The following is a 12,310-nucleotide window of genomic DNA, read 5'->3' on the forward strand; positions in this document are numbered from 1 at the left end:
CATTGATCCTTCCTTTCATCCCGGAAAAATAATTGTTCGCGTAGGAAATTTAAGCGGGCGACGCCACGGGCAAAAGCTAGTTAAATTATAATTTAAATCACGAATGCCAGGTGATAAGGGTTTAAACCGTGAAGGTTTAGGGTGTCCACTGATGCATAGAATAACCGCAATAATTGCGAATCGTGAACAATAGTATGGATTTTTGAAACGAAAGATTAGTAAGAGTTCCTACTCTTTCGTTTGCCTTTATATGTCTAAAATAATAATAAAAATAATTTTATTAATAACTTTTTGATCTGAATGTAAATAGTTTATTTCCCATTTTCTTTCTAATGCCACATTCAGAGATAAACAATTTCCCATTAAACCACTATGATTGAAATTATATGGAGCGTTGCAATTTCCAATAGATTTCATGTCTTTGATGGATAAAACACAAAATTGAAGACACATTTTCTTGGACAACGTGAACTTATTCAAACTATTTTCTTTAAATATTTATCTTAAGTAATTTTATATCTTCCTAGAGATAGTATTTTTTTGGCAAATAATTATATATTAGATTAAAATGACGGAACTGTTTTAAACAATAAATTTTGTCGTGTTTTTATATTAGCGAAACGATTTTGCTGCAATGTCGATAAAAAATTATATTTATTATCATTAAATATAAAATTAATATAACAATTAAAATGGTAATAAAAGACGTAAACACTCAAAGCATGTGTATAATTGCATATTTTATATTGTATGTAGTTCATATTTTATATATATTTTTCTACAATATCATTGGTAACTATATTAGTGTAATAAATCGTCTTATTTATAATTTTACATCATAAACACGTCTTTTCGATTTAGAATCAATATAATTCTCACTCACAAAATAACCATTATTTTACGTATAATCTGTCAAATTAATTCGATTAAATCTAAATAATAAATTAGTTAATAAATTACTATTTACAATGCGCGAGCTCTTAACTACAAAGGTTCAAAGTACAAAAGGTATCACTTGATCACAATCGAAGTAAAAGGTTAATAAGTAGATTACAAATGGGACAATACTGCCAATGCATTAATCGGTGGTCGATTTTCTGCTAAAGTAAGGTGCTTATCCATTGCTGATATAATATTACCCATACACAAAAATTCAACATCAACTTGTGTGAAAACTTAGATGAAATCTACAAAGCTATAGATTCATGCAGCTATGGACGCGGCCTTAGACTAGTTAATACCAAAATGTTAACTTAAGTTGGATGGCAACTGCGAGTCTGTCGACTTTACCTAACTATTTGTCTAATACCCTCCCTTCTGGAGACCCATCACTGCTGCAAACAGCGCAAAGAAGAACCCTGCCAGGCCTGTGGCACCGACCAGCAGAATTAGACCACCGATCAATACAGGCACTAGAGCAAAATACTTCATTTTGTATGCCATCAACAATGGTACGACGTATTTCTTCAGCTTCCCAGCTTTCAGCTTGAGTTTTGGCTTCTTGACTTTCTTCTTGCCTTTTCCTTCTTCGATTTCACCATCCTCCTCCTCTTCCTCTTCTTCTTCCGGGTCTTCTTCATCGAGGCCAAGCATATCTGGAAAATGAGAAACGAATTGAATACAATTTCATTTTATATATTTTCTGTATTTCCTCATTGCTGTGATACAACTGAGGATCGCCAAAATATTTTTAAGACTTTTTACTTCTTTTCTCTACAAATCTAAACTGCTATTGCTAAAATATCTAGCTCATACATATTAAAAACTCGTTGAAAGCCTATCTAAATCTAATCTTTGCATACCAGAAAGGAATCCATCTCATAATCATCACTAATTAGCTGTAACTTTAGGAGAAACGAGACAATGACGCACGCACATTTACGCGTTCTAAACTAACATAATTGACGGTTTATCTGGTATTGTAAATTGCGTGTATGTTCACAATACTAAGAAAGTTGATTCATGAATTCTTACATTGTGTAACATGCTACCATGTTAGACATAAATAAAGATGAGATACACGATACAAATATTGAGACTAGTGCACTAGTTAATCAAATAGATGATGATTAAAAACGATTGTGTAACCTATGTTAATGTTGAAATTCGGTGACTTTAATTGTCGTTTGTTTTGAGATTGAAATCGCAGCCGAAAATATTTAAATAGATGCGTCGGAGTGACGATATTAATTAGTAAAGAAAATCTTGATTGATCATCATAATTTAAATGAAAAAGATGTAGGTGAAGGACAATGTCTAAATAGGTACTTAGATTCAATGTTACCTGTATGATACATCGCGAAGAAGAATATGTCACATTGGTAGGAATCGGTCAAGACAAAAACGTCAGACTGGAAAATAATGACATTTTGTACCGTTCCCATTGAAACTACGAAATGGGATAGAAGTAAGCTGATGATGAAGTTGTGAGATTAATGACAATGTATTAATATATTATAATGTTACATCAATCTCACAACTAATAGGATTAATAAACGTGGATGAAAATTTTGTGACAACAAACAAAAATTGACAAAATTATATGCCTATAAAGAGCACTTCAAAGGTCTAAACTTAGGTATCAAATAATTTTATATTTTCACTAGACTCAGAAGAACCATTAACCCGCCACAAGTTGCTTGAACTAACGATTATAAAAACAGTGTATGCGCTAAGTACTTTTCATGAAAATTAATTTTTCCTTTTAGAAATTACCGTAATTATGCCAGAACTTCGGGTTATTTACAAAGTTGACCATGCATGTGGCCAAAAAATCGATAAAATGTTTTTTTGCATTTAATTTACCTAGTCGTTAGCCATATACCTTCCTGACTAATCCAAATAGGACATGTGCTAACTACACTATCGTCAATATACATATATATACTAAACTTTCTCATTATAATTAGATTCAAACAAATGTTACATTTATATATTTTTAGATAAGGTCATCGTATAAAGTATAAAATATTATAAAAAATAGTACGTAGTAAACTAATTTATTAATATTATTCTATTAATGGTATTGGAATTTAATTACTTTGTACCTATTTCGTAATAGCTCTGTCCAATTTACGTGTTCGTGAGCTTTACGTGTTCATCGGACCAACGACATTTACGAAACTTGTATTGATATGTTTACATGAAATAAAACTACTGAAAATGTTTATGGTTGACTGTTGACATACCTATTAAATAAAAATAAAGAAAGTTAGTGTAAAGAAGAAGAAGATAATTCTACAGTAATTTGTAAGAAAAAGCCATCGAAATACGACATCAAGGCCCTATCAATGTACCGCATGCCGACCGTGACGGACGATACGGTTATAACAGATATTTTAGATAGTCAGGCGGAAATGATTGCTGGTTTGATGAAATTCAGTCAGAGAGAGCGATGACAGGGTGGGCTGTAGTGATAGTACAAGTAATAGATACTATTAGTGCTCGGAATTGTATCCCAAATATGCCGATTTGTCGTTTGATAGTTGTAAACAACTGGACCATGATAACGAGGGTTTCAATTGGGTTTATTGAAAATTTAATTGTATGAGATATGATGAAGTGATTCTCTAACTGTCAAAATAATCAAAATGAAAACAGTAACAAATTATAGTGATACAAATATAAAAGAACCTCAAATATTTAAATGTCTTGAAAGCTTTCATGTTTCTTCTAGCAGAAACTACTGAATATATTTTGATTAATTTTCGTAGAGGGACAGAACGAAACATGAATTTACAAATGTTAAGTCTTATTCTGATAATTCATTGAAATCTTAAGCTTCGGTATTGAATTTTATTTTATTTGTAATAATTTTTGAATCTTTTACGATAACATTAATTTGTAGATCTACTCCACAATATACTATTTATTCTTCACTTTCATTAAGAAAAAAAGATAAACATTAAAGCTGAAGTATGTTTCGTCTCGTTCTGTCAATGGCAAATTTTTTAAAGTGCTATAGTGACAAAACATACTTTAGCATAAAATATGCTTTGACTTTATGCATAATAGTGTAAGGATAGGTGTATCTCATATACGATTTCATATATATACACATAAAGTAGAAATAAATGACGGAACAATAATCACTTTCATGTTCATTGAATCACATCAATGGAATGTAGGAAGAAAACCATCAGAGTTCCTACACGCATTGAGGAAGTGCTAATTAGCATAGGGGTATCAATTAGGTACACGATTACTTGAGCTTGATGGAACAAAATCGTGTTATACACACGACGTACCTAGATAGGTAGTTTTTGGTAGGTACCTACCTATATTATTAAAAGTAGGTCATATTAGAATAGATACTCCAATTACGCTAATAATGAATAAATATTCATTCCATTTAATTTTTGACCTCGAAGATCGAAGAAGGGTAAACTAAATAAAAAATTATTCAATTTTAAAGATGATTTCTTCAATGCTGTGGTATTAAAACTATCTGATGAATGTTATTGTCACCTGCTATCTGTTAACGCTTTGTATTCCTTAGATGCCTCAAACGACATCCAATGTAGGATATGAAGGGGTTCTATTCTAGGACGAAAATTACAGGGCGTGGCGATTGGTAAACTTTTATCCCTTTATGATCTTGTCAATCTGTTTATTTAATTAGGTCTTTAGTGCCTAGTAGGCTATAAAGGTGCCTATGATTTAGATAGAAATCAGAATCAGAATGTTGTACGAAAAACGAAACAGAGTCAGAACGAGTCAGATTTGAAAACAAAACTTGTACAGTTTATACATTGTTTCGTATAATTTAGTAAAAAACTGCGATAATGTTATGATATTTTATATATAGTTACTTTCTTGCAATCTTTATTTAATGTATGTGTGTATTATCTTTATATAATGTATTTTTTATACCAAAGACTGAAAAAGAATGAGATACTTACAACACAATTCCTTTGACTGGTATTTAGGGTTGACCCAAATAACTGCAACAACGGCAGCTGAGAAATCTGGTTCTAAATAAGTGTAAAATAATTAAAACTTACAAGATATCGATCTCCTTGAGGCGGTCTGTTCTGTGAATCCTTCAGGCTTCTCTATGGTCGGTTCTTCATCCACGTCCAATGACCTTCTTTGGAACTCCTGACTCCTTATCAAGGGTATAGCCCTAGGGTGAAAAGATTCTCTTTCATTTGGCTCAGTAAGATTTTTATTCCCTTTCTCCTTGGCAATTGGCATATAATTACCAGAGAAAAGCATCTTTGGTTTGTAATTCACGTCTTGTGAATAGTAAGCATTTTCAGCTGATTGCTCCCTTATCAAAGGTATTGCACGGGGCTTGAAAGCATATTTGCTATTTGTCCTTGCTTCTCTATTATATACTGAAGGCTGAATAACTATTGAAGTACTGGTAACATTAACTGATCCATCACTATTCGAAGCACTGGATAGTGACCACAATTTGGTCAATTTATTCTCGTACGCCGTATCGGCTGCCGTCAAAACGACGTACGTTAACACAAGAAACGTTTGTACACTCATCATTTTAATTGATTGTCTTTGATTACACAATACACTTCACTTTCAGTTGATACACCCTGCCAACATCATTTTGTTGCAAGCGACCGAGCAAAACTGAATCTATTTCGCTGGAAGACGTTATATTTATACATGTGATAGTATAAAGTTGCGTTTTTCCAGGCGGTTCACGCTTGGATGGGCTCCCCGTCTTCCTCACTTGCGATTCCGATGTAAGGGAAATACTGTCTAAAAAATCATATTAGTCTAAGATCCGCATATCCAATGTTAGCGACACGTTTTTTTTTGGTTGTTTCTTGCATGCTTGTCTTACAAACATTGTTCTTGTACACTATATGTACCTGGCCGTTTTGGGCTATTGTGACTGATGTTATGTTAATCTTCTCGACTTCGTTTATGGCTTCGTTGGTAAGTGGCTGATTAGCTGATAGCGCAGATAATCTATAATATTTATATATAATTAGGCAAGTAAATACATGAAATCAATGGTAGTTCTCGGAGCGTTTAAATCGCTGCGGTCGCGCTATCCTTATTCCAGAGTCCTTAAAATATCTACACACGAATATGTATAACATATTCATCATTTTCAAGCCAGCCTCTGTAATTAACATATGAAACTATGTTTAAACTATATTTATTTTATTTGGACGACCTCGGTGGCGCAGTGGTAAAGTGCTTGCCTCTGAACCGAAAGGTCTCGGGTTCGATCCCCGGTCGGGTCATGATGGAAAATGATCTTTTTCTGATTGGCCCGGGTCTTGGATGTTTATCTATATATGTATAATGTTATAAAATATAGTATCGTTGAGTTAGTAACCCATAACACAAGTCTCGAACTTACTTTGAGGCTAGCTCAATCTGTGTGATTTGTCCTAATATATTTATTTATTAATTATTATTTATTTATTCTAAAAGCGATACATGAAATTAATTAACGGTCCTTGCGCTTTTTATTTAACATGACAAGTCATTATAGATTATAGACATAATATGTAAATTCTTTTGTAAAACTAAACAATCCCTTATATCTCAACCCTTTAACTTAGTAGTAGAGAATTGCTAATTTTAAGCTTTCTTTATTATTTTAATTCATTCATAATCATTGTCTTTCCTCTTCGTATAGGTAATTTTAACAGTAAAATGTGATTGATTTTTTTTATCGCAGGTGTTTTCATTTATAAATAAATATCATCATAATAAAATCGTTGTAATTAATATTTATCTACAAACAATAAAAAATATATTTCTGATACTACGAAACAAGTAAACAGTGTTCAAAAAGTGTATAGAAAAACGCCACAGGATCTTTGACTATAGCGTGATTTGCACCGCTTCTTCCGATAATGATTTCTGGCTAATTTTGATCGTCAGTTTGTCGTTATCAAGCTGTCATTTTGAGTCATTTTTGTGTCAAGAGAGCACGCTTCCTAATCAGCTTAATTTCGGTTGTGTCAGATTTGGAAGACAGGAAAAAGTTTTTGGTATTTTCCAGGTACATTTATGTGTAGAACAATAAAGTGTTACTAGGTACCTACATTACATGTGAGCTGAACTACTTGCCATTTGGTTTTCGCGTTGCATAATTATATACTAAACAACAGGTATCGGACTTTGTTACAAAGGTACGTGGTCACTGGGCGACTGACTCAGCAATGGTCGTATGTATGGGTCGTAGGCGTAAATTAAGTCGTGTCGAAACACACGGTACCCTTAGGCCACTGTAATGATAATCAAACGCCAGTTAGCAATCAAACACACTGCAACAAATCGCGATGAAAAATATACCAGATCTTAAGTTAGACGATCTGCTATACTATGGTATAAACCACATCAAATTCTATTCAGTAGTTTTTGCGTGATTCGCAAACAAGAAGACAGACAGAAAAAATTCAAGAAAAAATTGTTTTGGCTCCTAATAGTCCCATAAATTATATATACATATACACTGGATATGAAATAAAATAATGTTATAGCAGCTAATATTATAAAGAAATTTTAGATAATTTTGGTCTCCATTATTAAATAATTTCAGAATATAATTATGGTAGTAGGTAACAGACTTATATTTTCACATTACATACATTGCATAACTTTTTTAACCCTTTATGGAACCATATGGTTGTTATAAACGCACGCAAATAATTTTTCATTGGTTAGTTTTGATCTGAGCTTTGTATAAACGCAAAGACAAACCGCAAATGTACGTTTTGCACGAACATATTCCATCACTGTCATAATCTCTTCGTCGATGTCGATGGAAATAGTATATTGTAATGGAAGTCACAAATACTAATTAGTTGGTGTATTAAGGCCCGAGACGTGAGTCGAGAGCCGCAAACACGATTTGTGAATCGTAGTTTTTTCGAATGATACGTAATGTTCGTACGATGTAATACGACACCTGTAATAGATTTTTATACAATTTTTTCGGTCGTCTCTTGTTCGACTTCAATTACCTACGTACTTTCACTTACAAGTTTAATATGATTATTTTCTAGTAGATATCATATAAAAAAACGTCTATATCTACACCACACACCGACCTGGTAAATTCCACGTGGTTTCAATAAAATTTATTTGATTCGCTCTAAAATACTTAAAAACTATGTAGGTATAAGTAAACAAATGTTATGTATTAAAAACATAACTATATGACAGTCGGTTAATAAGCCATTAATCATGTTGCGCATGCGCATCGATATAAATTAACCAATTTAAACATTTGACACATTGCTTGTCATGTATAGTTATCGATTACATCAGGTTTAATATAAACGTGTTATATGCGCATTTGATATTTGTTTTTATTATTATGCATTACATAATAAATCAACAGCAATTTTAACAGCCTTGCGCCAGTTAACTTTGAAGTTGACTTTAACGGGATCCCTTTTTTTCGCATATTTTTTTTATCCTAATTTAATTTAGCATAACGAGCTAGGTATATATATTTTATGACATAATAATATTTTGACATACTTGTTTTTTGGCATGCCTTTTCAATAAGCATAATTATAGTTTAGGCTAATGTACTTTACTTTACGTAGCTAGAAATGAAGGTTTTACATGATTTACAGCAGTTCATGTACTTATGCATAAGTACATGAGCTGCTGTAATAATAATATACTATATCAGTAACTTATCATAGTCTGTCCAGATATGAAATAAAAACCTCTAAATTAAATAAATTACTCATTTTTATTATTGTCAATATCTCGCATTCTAAGCAACATATCGCGATGAAAAATATACCAGATTTTAAGTTAGACGATCTGCTATACTATGGTGTAAACCACATCAAATTCTATTCAGTAGTTTTTGCGTGATTCGCGAACAAGAAGACAGACAGAAAAAATCCAAGAAAAAATTGTTTTGGCTCCTAATAGTCCCCCATAAATTATAATAAATTATATAATAACATAATTATTAATTATATTTCTTTAAATTCTTCTATGTACAGACATAGCATACTTACAATTTTCTTATGTGTATAGATGGGTGATGGTATTTTTATGGATGAGTTTGAATGACATCTCATAAATTTATGAATTTGAGATAGTCAACTGAACAAATGATTTCTCGTTTAATCTGCCGTTATTTGAAACAATAACTTTTGTCACATGGAAAGTAATCTTATCTACACGTAACGTACGATGGAAATATGTATTTTTTATCCCCTGTTCCCATTGCGATATGGTTGTCTTTTGTATGACATATCAGAAATGCGTGTATCAATAGTTATCTATGTGAATATTATCGCAGCGTCATTATAGAACGTTTCATTTGTCTATGTTCCAGTCTAGAAGTTAATCGGGTTTTTAATCTAAATTTCTTTGAAATAATATACTATTCCGTGTAAATGTTTTTGATGAACTTGTATGATCTTAGTTTTTTTTTCATGAAATTGTATATTTTTTATAAGTTTTTATTTTACTTATGATGGGTTACATCGCCAACTTTGGCGTCAATTTTACGTGCGCAGAATTACGCAACGTTTATACGTCAGCGGCGCGCCGTTTAAAATCAACGTCAAATTTGACGGTTCAACTCACCCTTACAATATAACTATGTCTTCTATGTTTATTAGGGTGGAATCTTGCAAGTCAATTATGAAGTAGATATACTGTGTCGTGTAAAAAAATAGTCAATTAGTACTGGCCGCTAAACTTCTGTAATACTCATTTAAAAATAATTCGAAACAAACGAAAATTTTGTACTTACACATGTTTAGTTTTAATGATAATGTAATTATGATAAGCATGAACAGATGGTGCACCCAGGAATGGCTCCAGAAGTGGGAATTCCTCAACGGTAAATACTGCACGCACATGATTTTTTGGTCACACGTTGAATGCAATAAGATCTCACAAATAACCCTAATTTTTTTTTAAATCCGGCTTTGATTTTACTACCGGTCGCCTGCTTATCAACAACTCTTTGGGAATGCTATTGTTTTTTATCAGCTAGTCGCATACGAGTCTAGTCGACATATAGCTTTGGCAGCTGATAGGCGTACACAATCCTATTTTAGGGCGCAACCACACGCTTCCATTATACGATATGCCTTTATTCAAATATAAATAGATTTCAATAAATTGCCATGACTTAGTAACATTCTAAGCATTACCACAAACAAAATATAAGCATTCAATTGAATACGGACATCATTCATATCATCTAATCGCATGAGCAATAACAGCAAATAACACAAGCAAACCCACCGAAGCAGTGTAATATATTCGCTGTAATACATTACGTTTTCACGCTGTTTTCACAAAAGATATGTTCTATGTAATACGTTTATCTACGAGATATATAGATGTATATATGTAATCAATCTTATATGCAGTATTTTCCCTATCAACTTTCAAAAAAAAAATACGTTTACAATTTATTTCATTGTAAACATATTTTCTTTAATCTTCCATTTCAATGTTTTATGTTCTCATCTGTAATGTCGTTATAAAAAAAACGCATTTGTGTAACGTTCTTCGACTGTTACTAGACAGATAGGCGCGTCTGTGTAGATATGACTATCTAATTAAGCAATCGCTTCATTATTTTTAATTAAAATAACGTTTACAGGTTTAAGGTTTACAGGTACCTGAAAAGCCTGAAATTATAAATTGTATGTACATTTTAATAAAAAATGTCATTTCAATGAATTATTTATTTTATTTAATGCTATTAACTAGCGGTGTGATCCCCAATTTTTATGAGATTTTATAACGAGTATGGTGTGTAGAACTAAAGGTCGTATCTATTTATTTGTTTAATTATAATCTGAACAAATGCAAAATTAAAAAGACTCGTATACCACCAGTGACTTTAATGGTAAGTATATGACTTTATTATTGCTACCAAATACAATGTATAAAAGTAATTTGTGAAGATGCGCCCTTCTAGCCATTCTAGTACACGCATATTTTATAGATTTTTTTACTAAGAATAAACGGAAAAAGCAAAAATAAGGAATAAAATATACAAATAAATAAATAAATATGCTATTAAAAAGTTGTGTCAGGAATACTATCTAATCTCAATTGCACCTATAAGTCCGCCCTACAATTAGCTATACGTAACGTTCGTAAACGTGATATTCAAGTTTAGGAACTCTATATCTCGGCTCTGTCTACCCCGCAAATGATAAAGACATGATAACTCTGTATCAAATTCGGCCTGGGTTAGGAATTTTAATTACGCAAAAATCTGTTTCCCGTGACTATGATTATAATGTGTTTCTATAGCATTCATTCGTGATTGATTTCTTTGAGCGAGTATGCAAATGTCGGGTGTGACGCAAAACGTGTGCTTTGCAAAATGTAAAATATTCAAATGATATACTTAGGTACTCGAAATTTTCTAATTTTCTTGAAACGAGAAAAGTCTTCAGGATGGAGTTATCATTTAATTCTCTTTGTTTGATTGCAGTAAACTAGATGAGGAACCATGATTAGCCACTTATTGGTATACAGTGACTTATTTAGAAACTTTCTTGAGATATTAGATGAGAAGAAGAGGTACAGGGAGATCAGGAAAGAGTTATGTTTACAAGTCAGAAGAGAAGAGAAAATTATTATATCTGAATGTATAAAGCCCAGAACAGTGAAGTTTTTCGAATGTACATTTTGCTAAAGGCTGATTTAGCAAAAGACTATTCTGTAAAGTAGTACCAGTGTTAGCAATAACATACTCTATAAGAAGAAAAATAAAATAATTTTCTTTGTCTTCAGAATGTTATTGAAAAGCAATATAACGAACAAAATGTTCATTTTGCGAAGTGTGAATTATGCGCGAGGACTCCGAACGTCGTCGCATGCGCACAGGGAAGTAAGTAATTATTGGTTATATTCGTATCGTGCTGCAGTTAAATTAGGAAGCGTTTGCGTGCTATTTGTTTTCTCGTTTCACTGTTTCTGGCATTATTAGAAATGGTACATACTTGTTGACAATACACGATTATGCGTGACAATGGTATTTTTAATAAAACTAGTTGTTGCAAGTCTTTTATTAAACAAAAGGCAAATTTTATAAATAAGTAAGAAAAAAATATTTCTTAAACATTGTTAGGCACATCTATACTTATAATAAAACTGTAATTGTACTATGTCTGTAGGAGATATTAAGAAAAATAAATAGGATAGGACAAGATAAACTGCGCAATGTAACATACATGCGTCTGTCAGTGTCCGTTAATATTGTGGAGTTAATAACATCGAAAGCTCAATCATAGTCGATGTGTAGAGGAGGTTATAGGTAGTTCTACTACCAGCTCTACTACTATTATACTAGTTCTACATTATCGATGAACTT

At 32.1% G+C, this 12,310-nt stretch overlaps 1 protein-coding gene across 1 annotated transcript; it reads right to left on the reverse strand.

Annotated features, from left to right (window-relative positions):
* Positions 1 to 635: 635 nt before the first annotated feature.
* LOC128680605 (uncharacterized protein) lies at positions 636 to 5,591 on the reverse strand. The gene is made up of 2 exons (XM_053763861.1): positions 5,004 to 5,591; positions 636 to 1,595 (listed from the first exon to the last, which is right to left on the reverse strand). Exons 1-2 carry the CDS (start codon positions 5,500 to 5,502, stop codon positions 1,303 to 1,305), a joined length of 792 nt encoding a protein of 263 aa, XP_053619836.1. The 5' UTR covers positions 5,503 to 5,591; the 3' UTR covers positions 636 to 1,302.
* Between the last annotated feature and the right edge of the window lie 6,719 nt (positions 5,592 to 12,310).

This window comes from Plodia interpunctella, chromosome 24 (genome assembly GCF_027563975.2).
Source record: "Plodia interpunctella isolate USDA-ARS_2022_Savannah chromosome 24, ilPloInte3.2, whole genome shotgun sequence".
NCBI classification, from domain to species: domain Eukaryota; kingdom Metazoa; phylum Arthropoda; class Insecta; order Lepidoptera; family Pyralidae; genus Plodia; species Plodia interpunctella.